Below are 19900 nucleotides of genomic sequence, written 5' to 3'. Positions count from 1 at the left end.
CTATTACTAGTGTTAGCTTCCAAAGGCTAATGAGGTAGCATACCAGGCCAATTACACTTGTATTTCTAATATGCTTATATATGCATTGTGCGCTTACCCCTGACTTTGACCATTAAAAATGATTACAGGAGGCAGAGTATAAAGTCTGCATGCTGGATAGGTGCATAAAGTTAAAGGAGCGAGAGGACTAAATGGAGGGTTTAGAGATAAAGGTCACACAGTAGTGAGACACAGCACACCTGGGAAGCAGAACAGAGGAGGGCAACTGACCTGATAGTCAGACAGGCTAGCAACTTCATGACCTATAGTAGGTCCAAATCCCTCACTTCCACGTTTTCTGTCTTTTTACTTTACACATAAGCCAGCAGTTGCCACCTTTGCTTCTCCCCTTTCTGTTCTCATCATGGAGCTTTTTTTTTTTTTTTTTTTCTAACACCAATTATTGCTGCTACAGTATTGTTGGCAACAGAAGCAAATTCAGGTCAGTCACACAGGGGTGAGATGGTTCTCTCCTCTACTTGGAAACTGGAAACGAGGGTGTGACAGTATAGACTTTTTCTTACCACAGTGATAGGACAGCACAGCAACAATCATTGCATATACATGGACTTAAGTAACCATGTGACCCCAACCTGTCATATAAATGTGTTTTTTTTTGCTATGTACACGAGTAACAGGGTTTCTAATCGGCTTTTTACATTTCATGATATAAAAACTTCAGACTTGGAAAGTAACAGTGGAGCAGATGGATGAAAGGAGAGATAATTAGTCAGAGCAATGCTTTGTTGTATTTAAAATAATTCCATCCAAAGTCCTAAAGCTGAAACTAATACAAAGTAATTTATTTGCTGCGACTCACACACACACACACACACACACACACACGCACACACACACACACACACACACACAAAAGCAGTGTCTTCTGTGTTGATACCATTCTAATAAGCAAACCATGCAGGCTTTACAGGAGAAATCTGGTTACTTATTTTCAGCATGTATACACGTCAGGCATGTCAACGTGTGTATGTCAACCTCGGTGATAAGTGTTTTGGTGTTCGTGTCCCCTTTTCCATCTTATGAGCTCACTGTAGTGGTTCTTTTTTTCTTTATCATTCCACAGGGAGGGAAAAAGTTCATATCTTTATAGTCGTACTTTGACAGAAAGCTGTACTTCAAAAAGTCTCAACAGTTGACCGGTGAAAAGCTTTAATTGTGAAACAGCGGCAGGAATTATTATGTTCGTATCACCAGAAACTTCAATCACAGTGGAACTTATGAGGAAACCGACACTAACCTGATTGTTGATGAAAATTAGTGGCTGCAAAAATGGTTTTCACTGTAATAAGCCAAACTTCTCAGTGTGCATCAAATTACCACAGCGATAAGGAAATACTCGCCTTCGCACAAAAAAATAATGTTCAATTGTCTCAAGTTTCAGTTCTCTCAAGTTTCAAGTCTCTTTTTTTTTGAGTTGGATCTAATTATTAAATAGAAGTGGATGGCATAGCATATTAATGTTGTAGTCATCTGGTGTTAGACTGGGCACATTGTGAACTCTGAATTTGTCAGTGCGCTAAATTCCCCTCAAAATTTACTGCATTTCTTTCCTCATCAGTCCTTATTTTGTTCTTTTTAGTCTCCTTGTTGTGTCTCTCTTTTCTCTCTTTTTCACTTCTACAGGGTCATATGCTAATGATATACCCTTTAATCACTCAAAAACCTTTTTAAACACACCCGCTCACCATTACACACACACACTATCATAACCTCTGACATCCTTTGACTGAAGTCCTTAAGATTTGTTAATCAAACGGATGTTTTTTCTTTCTAATTTGATGTAAGATGGAATAAAAAAGGACGCAGCTGTAGATCAAGCTGTACTTCTTATTCTGGTTTGTCTGTAGAGCTTAATTACACCTTAAGAACACTCACAGCTGACCCGCGTTACTAAAATCACTAAGCAAACAAAATGCAAAATTTGGACTCTATATGGCTCTTTCATCTCCTGATCACACAGCACATTGTTTTGAAGGCGAGCATTCAAGTACAGGCAGATGAACACACACAGTCACAGCAGTAAGTCTGAGCCCAAACATGCAGAGCCTTGAATCTTTGTGATTACTCACCCATGGATAATTTTGCCCGAAGCAGCAAGTTGATAAGTTATTTATTTATTTATTTATTTATTTTTAACTCAAGCCCTCTTCAGAGTAAAAGGGGACTGAGCTCAAGTAAAGATAATAGGGTGTGGAAAGACTTGATGGTAACATGTCCCCCTACATTATGATGAATTAGATGAAATGTGTCAAAGAGATGAAGGAACCCTCATATTCATTTAGTCTTCCTTTCAGATTCAACAGAATGACCAACACTTCTCTAGGGCTCCATTTCTGTCTTTTCTTACAAGAATCCACTAGTTCCAAATATATTTTTTTGTTTTTTTTAAGTTTTTACCCTAAAGTTGGTTTTGATTGCTTTGTTCTTTTCTTTTACTAAAGACAGAAATGTATAAACTTGGCTATACTTTCAGCATGTAGTATTTATAATCCATTACAATGATTACATCTCAAGGAATTAAAATAAATTTCAATTACTTTGTCAGTAGCCACATACCCTACCTCTCCCAACCCAAAATACTCTTTAATACTACTACTACTCATAATAATACTAATACTAATACTACAAGCAAGTTTCAGCTCATTGTTTACCTGTTCAGCCCACAAATTTATCTCTTTGGTTCACTCTCTCAGGTCTCGTAGCGTCGTTTTTGGTCGCAGCAGCAATTTCCTCTAGTTGATTAACTAGTAAAGGCAACATTTCCTGGAGAAAACTTGAAGTTGTTGTTGAAGCGGCAGCCAGAAAGCAGTTGAAACAGTAGCCAAAGTGGAAGTGTTAAAAAAAAAAAGAAAAAAAAGTGCCAGCCGAAGTGCACAAATTGAAAGGAGAAATGTCAGTTAACATGTAAATGGTGAAAGCAGCTGAACTTGCTCCCGGAGAGACAAAAGCAGCCAAAAAAGTCAGTTGCCATGCAATGGATGAAAGCAGCTGAAGCGTCGGTGACAGTGCAAGTGATGAAAACAGTCGAAACCTCACCTAAAGTGGAAGTCGGCGAGGCAGCCAAATCTCCTGCGAAGCCGAGGAGCCAAAGCCCCCATCGAGTCTGATGACGTCAGCTACCCGAAGCCTGAACACTATACGCAACAACACAAATATCAGTCTAAAAACCAGACGAACTGGGCCACAGAAAAACATGTGGCGCTGCATGAAAAAGCCGAACTCTTACAATAAAGTACAAAGAGTGGAGAAATACGTTTTAAATAAAGTGGAAGGCGGGAAGAGGAGCTGGTCCAAAGAGAAAAGAAGTAGCTCTACTATCACCACCAGTAATTATAATAGTAACATTGACATTTTCTGTAGTTTCTCCTGCAGGTTACTTGCATGCATCTTTGTCACTTGCTTCATAGACATCTTCATAGATATCAACATGATCCTGTCTAAATATCTCTGTTTAGCAGGAAATAGAACATGTGATCTCACCTATTTTTTCCTGGAGGTCTTTTTGAGTGGATCATTCTCTTCCCTGTTGCAGCGAAATCCTGTTTGAAATAAGAGTTTTTTTCTGTAGTACGTAATTTACTTTCTCCCCCCCCAAGCCGTTTTGTGTCCCAAATCAGGAAATTCACCCCGTTTGAGTGGGGCCGAGCTCCTGCATTAGGAAAAGAACAGTATGCTCAAGTTATCTTTAGTTTATTATGACTCATTCCCAGTTTGACAGCTAGGAGTCCTTTCACAAACTGAACTACATCTTCCCCCTTAGCTCCGCCCCTCACATTAAATATCCTGATCCAGTTTTGTTGTGATTTGTTCTCTAAAAAGTCTATGTTGTTGGCCGTATCTTGCTAATTTCTCAGTATATTGTTGATTTTTTTTTCTTTGTTCACACATAAGTGGTCCTTCCTCCGCCTCCTCTGCCTGTTCTCAGGTATCCTTCAGCTCTTGTTTAAGTTCTTTTACATCATGACACAGATCCATGAAAGCTTGTTTTGTTGTTTTACAACTTCATAACCTTCTGAGGTTTTAGTTTTGACCTGAACTAGAAAAGTTATATGTATCAACTCATTTGTACAGGACTGAGATTGGTATATCACATAAAGGAATATTTTGTAATATGTCCCAACCAGGTTTTACAGTAATTTAATCTGGTAAATGTTTATCTATTGCACCAGCAGTAGAGTGATTGCATGGCTTACAGAGGTCTTTACTGTAGTCCCCCGTAGGTGCCTGGTTCAAGGTACGAGGGCCACAGATGTAGCTGTAGAGGAGAGAAAAAGCATCTTTTACTTCCTCACTATGCAGAGATTTTCCTGCCTATCCCCTCAAGGAATTTGAATTACTTTTTTCAAATCTAGTGATGCGCTTTTTTTTTTTTTTTTATCACATTTTCACCTGCTGTTGACTGCTTTAAGCTTACATAAAATCCCCCCAATAAATGTAAATCCTTGAGGAAACTAATTTAACACAGATTTGTTTTTCCTTGCATTTTGCCAGATAATCATGCGCTCTCTTTATAACATGCTTTCGGCTATTAAACTGAAAAAGTAAGGTAATCATTCTGTTTGTTTGTTTGGCTTCATGGCTTGATCCCACTGGGCGCATCTGCGTCGTGTTCCAGCTGTGACGCGGCGGCTGGAGCTGATTGTTGCCACTCTAGTCAATGCTTGTCATCCCACCAGACGTGCCGCACCGCGTTTCAGAAGCGTCCCTAAAAGCGGCTTCTCTCCGCTAAACATACACGCCTAGTCTATTCTTGACGGAAGCCACGTTCAGCTGCATGTAGCAGATCTTGAACCGGGCGGGAAGTCAGACACAGGAACGGCGTAGAGCATCTGGTCAATTTTGAAAATAAAAAGCCCTTTGCAGACTCCCAATCATATTTCACATCACTACATCAACATTACGTTATAACTGGTGGCACCAGGCCAGGAGTCAACCAGTCCAAGGATATTTGTCACCATGAGGAGAGGAGAGGTTCATCTTGGAAGTGGAAAATGACAAGATTTTATATGACACCGCTGCTGCCATGCCCAGGTCCCCTGGCTTCTTCTCCAGGTAGAGAGAGGGGTGGCTCTTTTCTCTCTGGAGCTGCTGGAACAAAACGCTCTGCTTCTCAAATGCTCCCAGTGGGGTATAAAGCCGTGCAGAGGACGGGAACAAAACCGCGTCGCAGCAGGGAATGCGACGCAGCCGTGCCAGGCAGAATCAAGGCAAGACGCACTGCACACTGTGTATTGCATTGATCATCTTAAACTACAGCAGGGATAAGGACTTGTGCACATTTGTGCATTGATCAACTTAAAATACCGGTGTGGTATCGACTGGTCGACGCTCTAACATTGTATTTGCCCAGTAGCCACTGGTAAAAAACTAGGAGCAGCTCCCTCTGTTCTTGACTTGATTTGTAGCACCAACCTACAGCTGTATTCAGGTTTAGTCATGTATTACCAGCATAAAATCAGCATGTTGGTGTCTTTTCAGCCTCTCGTATCTACCGGCCTGACCGCAGAACTTAATTGTTGGTATTTATTTTATAACTACTGTCTTTCTTTACCTTTTCTTACTTTATTGCTTTCTGTCTTTTTGTCTCTTTCTTTTTACTTGCCCAAATCGTTTTCCTCCTTTCTTCATCCTTCCTTATCCCCTCATTTCCTCCTTTTTTCATTTACTTTATTCTCCTCCCCCTCCATATCTTTGCTTTATTGTGGGGAGCAGTATAGTGACCATATGCTCCTCGAGTGCTTGCGTTTCCCCTGTTGTTTTTACAGTAGGATTGGCCGCTTGCCCTTTGTGTCCATCCCTAGTTTTTTATTGGGATGCCTTTATAACAAAATCAAACTGCACTGATGCCCCATAAACTCAATTGGAGTATGTGCTCTCCCCAGAAAAATGATCCCCGCAAAGACAAGGTAAAGAAAAATAAAGGGGAAAGAAAGAAGGGGTGAGGAGAGGTCAAGCAGACTGACTAAACAGTTCAGCCTCGGCACGCTGCTCCTATTCTGTGACTGAAAAAAAATGTATAGTAACTACATTACTCATGGACCCGGTGTATTGATGGTTCACATGACTGGACCAGCTGTAGTTTGGCTTCTCACACCATATAGTGTATTGTTTAATATTCTCCCATATGTTTGAACAGACAAAGCGGGGCTGGAGAAGGTGAATGAGTAATTCTCTCTCTTTCCTCCTCTCATAAACTGTGCAGATATAAATAACCAATGAAAACTGAACTGGGCAAGTTCAGAGACAACTGGAAACAATCCCAGAAATAAATAGATAAATAGATTTTAAAAAAGCTGCAATTTTCTGTTAAAACAGTTTATATTAAAAAAACCTTAATTTAGTTTGTGGTCTTAATTCAGTTGTGTTATAATTTGGTGTTCTTCCAAAGAGAATTCAACCTAGCCACCCAGACCTAATGCATATTGTTTTATTATTTTTCACATTTCGCTGAAGCTTCAAAATTAGTCTCATATCTCCTCCTAAGTTGCATTTAAATCATCTGAAAAAGTTCACTTGATGAAACTTGCAGACACCCTAAACCAACAAACACAAAAGACTTTTCCAGGCGCGGCAGAGAAAGGAAATGACAGAAGATTTAAACCTGCCATGTGGAACTTTTGTCTGCCCCTTCTGGCAGTGAGAGTAAGTAGTAATTACCTGGATGTAACTGTGGCTCTACATGCGTGAGCCGGTCCCCGTCGGTACTGTTGTGGCTTTAAAATGTTGGATAAATTGTTTTGAGCATCACAACCCCTACGAAATGACTCTGAATGTCAGAATTTGATCCATTTGGTCCGATAACATTTGTAAAGTTATTTATCCCTCAAGTTAGTGGAGGCTAAACAGGAATTAGCTGGCTTGGCCGACAGAAGTCTCTGGCTTGCATGCTCCGTGGGCACCCTTCAGCTTTGGCAAACCAGTCATTGCTGGTTGACGTAAAACGCAGCACTACCGGCGCGCCAGTACGGGAATGTCTCCACAGACACCGGATTAAAAACTCTGATATCCAGTGAAATACAGAGAGATTTACCTGGTGGGGATAGGCCTTATCAGCATTGTGTGAACTTGTTCGGCGAGGGCCTGAATGTAATGGACGTTCATTTATATGTAAAAGAACTCCAGCTTTAAAATGTCACAACATGTGCTTGGAAGGTTTAAAGAGAAGCTGTAATCTGTAGGGGAAAAAATACAAATCTTATTATATTCTATAAGCATCACAGAGAGACACAACTGCTGGCACTAATGGGGAGAAAGATATAAAATAAAATAAAATCACCAGAGGGTGACGGACGGTAAGACGTAGACAAAGGCGGGTGGGGGGGGGATGCATTTTATTTCAAATAATTGTTATTAGGCAGATAAGCTGACAAATCCCCACCCCCCCAACCCCTTCACTGACAAGTCATGGTATTTCTGGGAATCACAGATTATGGGCTGACAAATGCGGAGCTGGCAATATGAAAGCATATTGGTTTGATTTAGTGGAGATGAGAGATGGAAGACAATAACGCTGACAGACAAACTGACTCACATAGACAGACACGCTATCACAATGTTGAGTTGGTGTGTGTGTGTTTACATCTCACTTGATCAACTGCTTCCTCTTTCCCTCCGTCCTTCTGTTCTCAGGACTTCGCTTATTGCCTCCGATGTCGTGTGTTTGTGTGTGTGTGTGTGTGGTCTGGTCTGCTAGAGGACAAACAAACTGAGGCAAATAGCAGGTTTGTGTTGTGATTGTTAGCGAGGGAGGAACATTCATATATTTCCTCTCTTCCTCTGCTTATTTTTCTTTCCTTTTCATTGATTCGCTCTCTTCCCGTTTCTACAAATAAATAAATAAACCTCTGAGTAATGGTGATCTTTTCTTCCCTCCTAATTTCTTCTGACCTCCTGGTATCCCTTTGTGTGTGTGTGTGTGTGTGTATGTTTGTGTCTGTGTGTGTAAGTATTTTGAGTTTTACTCAACACAGAAAGTCCACAAGTCATCATAAGCACACTATGATTACCAGAATTGACTTGCGATACGTTTTTTGTTGGTTTTTGCTTACAAATAACTTCTTTGTGTGTGTGTGTGTGTGTGTGTGCGCGTAGGGGAGGAGGAGTGAGAGAGAGAGGGAGAGAGATGAGTCTTTGTGCCTTGTTATACGAAGCCAATTTCCAGTAATCCCCCTTTCAATGGGAGAATTGGAGGAAACTGTATTGGAGTCTGATGGCCAAAGCCGAAACCCATTCACTTTACAATAGACCTCTGTTTAGACCGCTCAGAGCAAGGGATTGTGGATTGAACAAATGCTCTTAGCTTTTCATGTTGGAAGGTTCACAGATCAAACCCCTGACTGGCTGGGGAAATGTAGGCTGGCCCTATCCAGTGACTACAAGGCACTTAAAGGTACCCTGTGGGGGTTTTCAACACTAATGGCACTGTAGAGCACTTGTTAAAATAAGCATCGCCCCATAAATACGTAGCATACAGAGATTTCTAAGCATTTCATGTCACAGTTAATCGTTACAAACATCCTCACGGCTGGGGGGGACAGTGTGAACCTCCCCTCGTTATGCCCTCATCACTGGGCGGAACACATGACGGTGACCACCTCATCATAAAACAACATCCTCAGTACGTCCTGTTTGTCAGATTGCTTAGGAGAGGGAAATAAATGACAGAGTTCAGCCGTAACAGTGTTTGCTTCTCTAAAGTGTAGACCACACAGTTTGAACTGATAGGTCAAGGTGATTTGACCAGCTCAGACGTGATGCCCCCTGATGAGGTCCCTTCATTTTAAGGGGTCTTCCTGTCCTTCCCAAGTGTGTTGATGTCAATCTTGGGTATACGGTACATTTGCATTTTCTTTGCACACCATAAGTTATTACTGTTTGAATTTCAACTTACCGATTTGCTTATTAGCCAATCTGCTGACTAAATAACAAATGAACTGACTGACTGTTCATCTGAGTGTCTGATCATTTGTCTGGTGATATTTGAGCTGGCTGGTAGAGTGACCATATGATTGAAGAACCGGCTGGCTGATAAACTAACCGTCTTCAGTCATGCCACCCATAACCTCTTACTGTGTGGTCAGTCCGGCCTCACACTCTATGTGTCATCCTTCTCCCTGTCTCTTATTTTCCTCCGCTTTCATCATTTCCTTTCCTCACTCCGCTTGTTTCAATTCTCCCTCTCAGTTTCTATTTTTTTTCTTTTCCTCCCCATCCGAGTGCTATTTTTCTTTCAGTTCTCCAACCTTTTTTTTTTTTTTTAATCTCCTCTTGGTCTGTGGATGCTCTGCTAGAGAGAGATCATTTTTCTTTTTAAGTGATTTTATTTATTTAGCCTTTTTATTCTTTATTTAGCCATGATATCCGCTTCTGAAGTCACAGTAGTGACTTTGCATCACAAGAAATGAGGAAACGAGTGGGAGTTACTAAGAAGATTATAGGAAAATGAAAAAGTAAAGAAAAACAGGAGAAAAGAGAATTGAAGATTAAGTAGAAAAATGGACGTAATGATAGAAGAGAATGAGATGAAAAGAGGAAAAGGGGAATTAGAGAGAAATTTAGTCCACAGTTCAGTGCTACCCATAAAGTCTGCCGTCCACCCTGTGACCTATAATGTGTGTGTGTGTGTGTGTGTGTGAGGGAGAGAGAGTGGTTATGACATTCATAGACTGAGTAACACAAAATCAGACGGATAAAGCAGGATATCTGCAGACAATTTGTGCGTCTTACTCACACACACAAGTACATACACACACATGCGCAAATGCACCCTTTAGATGTGATTCATTTCAGTGCCCTCTGTGCTCAGTGGGGTAGAAAATAAATGTTTTTAATGGTCTTAGGCTGTTTGGAGTGCTTATGTGTTGAATATATTTGTGTGTGTAGGTCAGGTAAAGTAGGGAGAGATCACACTGATGTGTAGGAGTCACTTGAAGGTCTAACATAAGGTATTTAAATAGTTTTGTGCATGAATTACTCCTCGGTAGTGTTTTAACTAGTTTAACTAGTAATTTACAGTTATCATTTTGCGTTAATAAAGGCAATAATGATTACAGTTAATTCTCAAATAGTGGCCATATTTACCTCATCTAGAGAGTATTATCAGGCCTTTATTTGAGATGGAATATTGTTATTAAAGACGGGTCTTTTATTTCTAATTCCCTCGGTTTTATAAGGTCAGATAATAAGAAGTTTTCCCATTCTCTGATCTGCTTTTGTTTGCTGTGTTAATTTGCTGTTGATGCTATCGCACTCACGAATCAATTCTAACTGGTTCAAGTTTGCATACCAACCACCATAGCTTAATTCTCTTAATTCTCCTTTGACTGCACAAGTGGATCCTCATTCATTTGGAGACAAAAGGGCTTTTTTTTTTAGACAAAGCATACACAAATATTTTAGTTTTAACACATATTTTTAATGTTGATGATGATACTTGACTAGTCAGTAAAAGATTCCATCATACTTATAAAATAGGGTAATAAAATGCCAAAACTAAATAATGATAATAATAGTAATAAAATAAAAGTCTGCAATGTTAGCTTACAATACACACTTACATACTTTTGCCAGCTGCCCTGCTCTCCTTTGTTTTTCAGCACCTTTATCGTCTCATACTTCCCTCACAAGTATTGCTTCTGTATGGATTCAACACAGTTGGTTGTGTGCGTTTGTGTGTGCAGAACATGAGTACGGCAGTGCATCATTATTGCCGGTATGATTGGCATCCAGGAATTTCCTTTTTTCGAGCTGAATGCACATAGGCCATAACTTGGTAGATAAATTACATACAACAAAAAGCAAATGTGTACAGAAAGGACTTTGTACTTCCTCCTGTGTGTATGTATATGTGTTTGTATTGATGTGTTGTATCCCATTTGTGCTGTGTTTCTTAGTGAATCTCCTCCCTCATTATACATGGCCCATTAGCACAGGAGTGTGTGTTGTCTAAAGTGAACAAGAACTACAGCAGAAACACATGTCATGCTACTGGTTGTCTTTTTTTTCCTCCCTCTGTGTCCCACTCTTGTTTTTTGTTTGTCTTTGTCGAGCTTGTCTCCAGGAAACTGATTTGAGAGATTTAGTCTCCAGCTCTCGACTGTCTGCAGCCAAGCCTATGACCTGATATGTGTGTATTTGTGTGTGTGTGTGTGTGTGTGTGTGTGTGTGTGTGTGTGTGTGTGTGTGTGTGTGTGTGTGTGTGTGTTGTGTGTGTTTGTGTGTGTTTGTGTGTGTGTGTGTGTGATTTAGAGAATGAGAGAGAGTTTGTGCCCGATTAGCGGTAGGAGTGAGGAGCAGTACTAAATTATTTAGCTACCATCTACTTGATCCAATACTAGTGAACTGCTGGGAAAGTAGAAAGATGAAGAGGGAACAAGAGTGGCCAAAGATGTCATCATCATGCGTCACCCTTTGAAACTGGTGTAAATGGATTGTGGACTGTGAAGAACAGGCGTGTTTCTTAAAAGAGTACAACCACAAACCATTAATTTGAGCTTTTCGGAGCTGCTTAGAACGGAGTTATTATATCGGGGTTAATTGTATTACTGCTAATAGTGAACTATGAGGAGACTGGTTTAATCAAGCCAGAGCATTAAATGAATATCAGACTGCAATGCTCTTTGAGTCATAAAAATAAACAAGATATACCCTCTATTACACATTCCCATTAACAGTAAGTTTGTTGCTTAAGGAAATGGGTTAAGAAAGGGAAGACATTTTTATCAGTGTTTCTGTATGTGTTAAACTTGGAAAGATGCTGAGATGGGGACAAACATCTTGGATGAAAAATGCATGACAAACCTTCAGCACAGATTCAGCACAGTCTAATTCACAGAGAAATGCTTTACGGTGTAAAGTGAAAAATGCTTCCCGAACAGATTTTTTTTGCTGTACTGTTTGCCGGACCAGATTTAATCAACAGCAGACTCCTACAGTTCACACACAAACACAACAAGAAAGAAATACCCAAGAAATGTGGCTTTTCTGTGAATACATACACATACACACAGTTAGACTGCCAAGTCAGAGCTCCTTTTCTGGAAATTATCACCAGGTTTGTTGTATTCCATATTCTTTGTTTGCATACCATCAGTCTGTACAGGCCAAGAGTCAAAATTTAGATCTTGGAACTCGCATCCAGCAACACCTTGCCATGTATAAGCCTTGGACTTTCAAAGCAGCCAGTATATACACTAAGGCTTCTGGCAGGTGAAGGGATTTTTAGAATGTCATCAGATTTTAGAGATGTTGTCTGTTTTAAGGCAAGAAAAGTCAAGGAGTTTGATATCTGTGGGGAAGAACAGAAGAGAGTACAAATGGGAAATGTTATTAAAATGTACCAGAATGTCTTTGCAACTTCTGTATACTTCATGTTTTTTTTTTTACTTTATGGTACATGCATTTGTTCCGTAAAATTCAGTGTTTTTAATGTTTGAAAACATTTGCCATTTCTTAACATTGTTGGACTCGCAGGAATAATTATCCTGCTTGAATCTGAAAGTCGTAATGGAATGTGTTTCACTCTCTGCCCTTCTCCTTGTCTGTGTGTCCAGAACCTGCTGTCAGAGAAGGTCGACCAGATGATGGAGTGGTCCTCTCGGCGTTCGGTCGTCCGGATGAATGGGGACAAGTTCCGTCGCTTCGTCAAGGCTCCACCCAGGAACTACTCTGTCATCGTCATGTTCACAGCTCTGCAGCCTCAAAGGCAGTGTTCTGTCTGTAGGTATGTATACGTACACAGAGAAACACTCAAGACTGGTGCACCTACGATAATCCACAATCCGGTATGCCTCTTGTAGTAACAGCCATTCATCCATCCTTCTCTCTTTTGCCTGAGATGAATCATGTCCTCCTGCAAGTGTACTCAGTTCACTGAAGTTCCACCTACAGTGGAAGAGTCTGTGAGCTCTCAAGTCACACACACACACACACACACACACATAAATGTCCCAGAATTCATTTGATATTTCACGTACCCTCCTTCCACATATACATATAGACTTGCACCTTGGAAAACACAGAAAACAGTATGATATAAGAAGAACTTGTGGGTCATGTTGACATTTGGATGAAAGGGACTCCAGCCAGCTGTACTACCAGAGGTGAATGAATAAATTCCACAGAGCAAGGTCAACAAGACCTACTTACCCACTTCTGCACTGAAAGCATGTAATGCATTGGACAATAGCAAACTTTGAATTTTTACATTTTACAAAAACAGACGTACATCATGTTTGCAGCAGAGTCTTCTGCAACATGGCACCTAAAAATTCTAATAAAAGATTAGCAAATTCATTTTAAGGTTTAGTTTGGGTATTTAAATTAATTTCTATCTCAATCAAATCAATTCAAACTCCTAGATGATCCCAGGATTTCAGCACCATGGACAGCTCTCCACACAGCATATACTAGAACTCTGGAGCTGTCCGTGGTTCTGAAAGCTACTCTGGAGTGAGGTCAATTGTCAACTTATGCTCATATGTTATGGGTGTTTCGTGAGTATCCCAGGATCCTCGTGTCTTTATTGCAAGATGACTACTTTGCTCTGTCTCTGATCTAACTGGGACCGCATGTTGAAGCAAAAATGAAATAAGTAAGACACAACTGAAAATGCAGCACAATGAGTGGTCGTAAACAATGAGTACAAACAAATTTGTTAGAGTATTCATGGTTGAATGTAGGCTTTGTCCTATAGATTGATGATAATGCTGGATAACCTCTGTGGCTTACAATTGTGACTTAAGACAGAACCTGCTGTTTGTATACACTAGTGGTTTCCAAACTTTTTTAGACGACGACACCGTCTAATTTTTTTGTCATTGCAACCTGATGAAAAACCACCTGGTTTGAACAATTTCATATTATGTTAGGCTACATTATATCATTATGAAGTTAATAATAATATAGGCTCATTCTCAGTCAATGGATACTGTTAAATATGTTAAATGTATTTCTTTAATTTTCCTCAATTAAAATGAGTTTATATTTAAGATGTATAAGGAAAAACAAACAAACAAAACAAACAAAAAAGCTGCAAACATGTTAATGGGACATGTGAGCTGTTGATGTAGGGACAGAGAACAACCTGCAGGTCTGACTCCACTGACAGGACGTCTCTGGTCTTGTTTTATATTTACATATACCAGCGATCAGAGAGCCACACGTGTAACACCGCAGTGAACGCACAGACAATGACAGATATCCGTCTTCCACAAACAGCCAAACCCTGTCTGTTAAGCTGTTAGCAGAGTAGCTTTGTCGGTTGGCTCAGATTCACTTGTCTCTGTGTTGAGAGCTGAGATGTTTCAGCATTCCTTTGCACTATTTACCGTCTCAAATCTTTGTATCGCTGCTCTGACGCTCACTTCCTTTTTTGACTGCTGAGCTCCTCCAAAGCTTTCCCGAGCCAGAAAGCGTGTTGTGTTACTATGACATCCAGCAGCAGGGAGTTGTCATGTCAGCTGCGACTACCTGCATATTAAACAGTTTTTAATATGGTGATTTTTGATATTTTTTGCTTATTTATTCTGTTTTACTGTATTTGAAAACATTACATAAAATGGTGTTAATGTAAATGTGGTGAAACGTTTTTAAAAATGCACAATAGATGAACAGTGATATAATCTCGCAGCACCCTTGTCCCATCCTCACGGCACCCACTTTGGGAACCACTGGCATACAGCACCTACACATAGAGGTTTATTCAGGGTCCTGTGAATTTGATTTGGTTTTATTTTTCTTTCTTGCTTTGATTACTTTGTCAATAAATTTATCTATACATTTTTTTGCATTCGTATTTACTTCTTTGTATACCAGTGGCTACTCTGGTATTTGGGAATAACTGAAAATTGTGGCATCCCACAACAAATCACTCTCTCTTTCTGAAAAGTATTATTATTTGGTGAACCCAGGTTTGAGACCCATATCAAGAAATAGACTAATGTGGAAACCAGGCTTGTGATTTTTCATTTTTTTAGGTATGAACATGTCAAGTTGCTTCACTGAAATTCATCCCCTTGGAATGCATGGTATACAGTATGTTCTGCAGTCCAGGCTATTAAAAACTGGCTCTTGATGTTCTAGTTTAGAGTAATCCATGATTGCTTCAAGTTGTAAACCTGGCTAGCACCTTTTTATGTTTAGTATAAACTAGACTGTTGACCCATGTTCTGATGTCCTTGGGGAAGTCCAGTTAGTTGATGAAATCAGCATTGACCTTCTAATCAGCCATTCCTCTACTTCATCAGTTACTTGATTAGATAACTTATTCATCACTCATGTCAGCACCTCTTCGCATCCTCTCCCTCTCTCTCGCTCTCTGTATCTCTGTTCATGTCTCTTTCTTTTTTTTCCTCCTCATGAAAAATCTTTTCAGTGCAAACAGGTAGAACAGACACATGTTATTTTCACAGTTGTAACACAACACACACACAAACATAATGTATTTCTATGTCTCCTTCATAGCTATGCTCTCAAATTCAAATCCGCCTTAATTGGCATGACCATAATTAAGTGCGATATTGCCACAGAAGGTTGTACAAGATTTACAATTTTACTCACACACACACAAACCCACTCATAATTTTATGTGGGGCTGACCCTTGACACCTGTAGACCCTTTTCCTTTCCTTATTTTTCCCCTAGGTCTGGTTCTTTCTGTCTTTGTTTGTTTATTTGTCTTTTTGTTTCTCTCTGTCTTTCTCTTTCTGCCTTTTCTTTCCCAAAGGTGTTCTCTTAACATAAACGATAGCATCACATCTATGTGAGAACAACAAGAGAGAGATTAAGAGTAGGAGATGGATGTCAGATGGTGACCTGAGCATCTGCATTAAGGCAGTGAAAAAGATGGCTAATCACCGGGGTCCTCACTCCCACATCACTCTTAAGCTTTGTCCCAGTTCCATACTTACATACACAGTCTAACAGGCTTTCAACTAAGTATTGCTTTCTCACTGGAAATGTGACAAAAGTAAATATCGGCAAAGACAACCTTTTATTCCTTTTTTTCTTATTCACCTTAGCAGTGACATTGTACTTTCATTTTTAGAGAATGTGGCTCAGGCAGACAAGAAACACAGCTGCTTACAGTATACCTATAACAATACATACTTAAAACACTGAATGTAATTTATGTAGGAATATAAATGTAAAATGTCATACTGAAAGACAGCAGTGTGTAGGGATTTTGTTACCAGACTTTAAAAAATAAATGATTTAAAAAAGTATTTATAATTTTTAAATAATGAATGTCCCTACCTTGTTGTGCTGGTTAATTTATGATGCCTTGGTGAGACAGATATGGAGACTGCTACTATAATTAAATGATCAGTTGTCATAGTTACACAGATAAGATGAGACACACAGAAAAAATTAACATACTGAAAGTGAGGATTACATCGTTTACACTGGTTGTGTTTGGGGAACACACACTTGGAAATCAAAAGTAAAAAGTATTGCTGTATTAAATGCAGATTAATAGATAAAGGAAAGTGCTCGAAAGCAAAATGTGTTTGCCTGCAGCAAGAATCTTCATGTATAACTTAGGTTTGAAAATTAATAATTAAATGTTACACTTTTTTTTGTCCTTTTTAATAATCAGATAGTGTTCAGATAACATGAGTTACTTCACTGCTCACTGAGGTATGTATTATTAAAGTGTATTATGCTGAATGACAAACACACAAGCAATCTTAACTTTCTCACTGCAATTTTTTAAAATGTATTTATTGTTTTTTGCAATGATGATTTGATGGAATTTCTTAATTAAAGAAAAACTCCACCAACCCCCATCAGTGAAACAAACAAACCAACAATAAATAAATAAATAACATGGACTCTCACAGTGATGTTGATAGGTTTTCAATGTACGGGACCCACAGGTGGTCATTTGTGTGGGTCCCCAATAAAATGATGGTGTATATTCATGTATGTTGAAAGTGTATCTGGAAATTAAACAAATAAAATCCCAAATCTGAAAACTTTATTTACAAAACATTATAGTGTCTGTAGTGTCACAACCCGGCTCAAGGCTGGACAAAGGAGGGGAGACCACACATGAGTTATAACTAAAAATACATTTATTGTACATTACTTAAAGATAAATGAAACTAAACACAACCAAAATCAACATAGTGGAAGGTAGAGGGGAGAGAGGGCAAATGACTGGACTGCCTCCAGCTTATATGGAAGCTGGTCAGTCCAGGTGAGCTGAATCCTCCTGACGACTCGACTCCACCCGCCAGGCTCCTGCAGGCAGAGGACTCAGAGTCTGTTCAGAGAGGGTCGTCACAGTAGCAACATAATAGCACCAAAACAAATGATCAAATTAAAGAGAGTTGAGTATAACACATGTGAATAAAACAGTACAGTACACAAATGTATCATCACCATGTCACAGTCTACAAATAAACAAACTAATGTCACTAAATTAGCACCAAAATCATCTACCCAATGGATACACAAGATATATGCATATGGCTTCAACAAGGCGTGTCCCCTGGACAGTAAAGCATCATCGGTCATAATCAACATGAGTGAATACAGCATTGATTAGAGTTGATCATTCTTGACAGTAGCCACGTGAGTTTATTTACCACGACCAAATTTGTGGCTTTGATTGTTGATAATAATCTGTGTGGTGAGGATTGGTATTGTTGCAGTGAAAGTAGCATTGCCACAGTGATTTAGACTATGAACAGGAGTCTCGTCTGCACAAGATAGATGCACAGGTGGTAAGAAAATGATGACCAGTGGAGTATTTTATTTTGACAGCGAGGTTTCTATGGTTTATCTTTATGATTTCAACACAGATTCGTGGTTCACAATGTAGCGTTATCAGGGAAAAAATAGGGTGCATCCCCTGGACACGTCAATAGTGAGTTTACTGAGTCACAGGACGCATATCCTGTAACATCACATCATTATATTACATATTATATACTATGATATTTTCACATTTATCCTATTGTGTTACTGTATGGAACCGGGCTTCACAGTCAACTGTTAAACCCGTTACATCATTATTCCAATAAGCACTGAAAATAATGGATCAAAAACAAATTAAATGGCACCACTGAAAAAGTACAAGCTGCTTAGTTATGACAGCTTTAACAAGTTTTCCTTTTATCAAATAAGTAACATAAACACCATGTAACAAAAATAAAGACCAATAGAATCACCACAAGTGGATCAGCAAATGGCAACTGCAGGATGGCACAGCGCTAAACTACTAATCTTTTTCAGTAAAAGGGATACATCTTTGTACCCACGGAAATAAAAATACAAACTGATCTGAAAACATTTAATGAAAAAGTGAAACACTGACTGAAACAAAAACAATGATCATTGATCTATGACCATGCACATGCACAAACAGATAGAGGAACAGATACATACAGATAAACATACATGCACACTATTATTGATTATGCATGTATGAACACGGACACATACACCTATAAATATTATGCACATAAATACATCATTGCCATGAATTAGGTAACATACACATGTGCACACATATGCAACACATGTAAACTGATTGTTATGTGATGTTAATACTGTTGTTATTGAGAATTTCACTATTTATTATGAGCTTTATTTAATGAATGTATCTCTGGTAATGATATGTTAAATGAAATGTGACATATATATAAAGTTTTATTATTATTAACTTAAATGATCTCATGCAAAGTGATATCCACAGACATAGATGAGCACCGTTTTAATCCCTGACAGTCTGCTGGCCTCAGTTTCAACTTCATCTCCGCTGACTTTTTTAAACGGTAGACATTTCAAAGGGACCATCCCTAACATTAGCTGCGAAGATAACAATGCAACATCACCGCGCATAACACATCCTGACAGACAGTTTCCCACTAATTAAAGCCAGCACAAGAGGCAGTTGACATAAGACAATGTCAAAGTGAAGTTTAGCAGAAAGAGAAAGCCATATAGCTTAAGTCAGAGGAAAAAAACGCAGAGATGATAGAAAAGAGACTGCTTCTTGTCATTTCGCTGTTTATCTTGTCATGCGAGAGGACAAGGTGATATTCTGGTCTGACTGTGTCTGGTTTAAATAACACGTTCATTAGGCTAAAAAGGAAATAGAAATAAAGTGACAAATGAGGTTCTAAAAAAAGAGGAGGAAGAGAGAAATGAAGAATGTAGTACCTTCACATGTCATGAAAACCATAATATGAGATGAGAAGAGACACTACTAAAGGACCTAGTGTTGAGTTTACCTTTCTAACTCACATCATCTTTTTCCTTTTCTCCTCCCTATTTTTCTGACCCAGCATCTTTTTTTGAGTCTAGCACAGTCTCTTTCACTTTGTCCCTCTGCTTACGTCTCCTCTTCTTACCCTATCTCTGTCTTTACCTTTTTGTTTTTGAGGTCATTAGTTGTGGTTTTTCAGGTGTTATTGTCCTCCTTTTTCAGACTCCTATTTGTCTCCGTATGAATAAATGCTTTCATTTCATCCTTCGTGCGGTGCCAGTACCCATGGCTAGTCAGAATCAGAATGACACTTTCTGCAGGTAAATAAGTGGAAAAACTGAAAAAAGACAGGTAAAAGTATTTGTAAAAACACATTCAGGAGCAGAGGAGAATAACTGAAAACGATGTCAACAAGACATCTTGTATATGTAACATTTTTTATTTTGGCAGCCATAATGTTTCCTTTTTGATAGCAATATTTGCATCACATGTCTTTAGATGATGCAAATGACACAAATACAATTTTGACATCCACAGAATTTGTGGATAAGGAATTAAAAATGATCTAACGACGTTTTCAGAAAAAGAATACAAGAATCCACTAACATAAGCAATGAAAAGTAT

The 19900-nt window shown here is 39.1% G+C and overlaps 1 protein-coding gene across 1 annotated transcript in view; it reads left to right on the top strand.

Annotated features, from left to right (window-relative positions):
• The window catches only part of tusc3 (tumor suppressor candidate 3), a 90241-nt gene that overhangs the window by 22436 nt on the left and 47905 nt on the right, over positions 1-19900 (top strand). Inside the window, exon 2 of the mRNA XM_042394432.1 lies at positions 12612-12781. Coding sequence (XP_042250366.1) covers positions 12612-12781 — 170 coding nt within the window. The remainder of the gene's footprint in view (positions 1-12611; positions 12782-19900) is intronic.

The sequence above is a fragment of the Thunnus maccoyii genome, chromosome 2, assembly GCF_910596095.1.
Source record: "Thunnus maccoyii chromosome 2, fThuMac1.1, whole genome shotgun sequence".
NCBI lineage: Eukaryota > Metazoa > Chordata > Actinopteri > Scombriformes > Scombridae > Thunnus > Thunnus maccoyii.
Note: the sequence above shows the minus strand (reverse complement) of the source record. Positions and strands in the feature narration are given on the sequence as shown.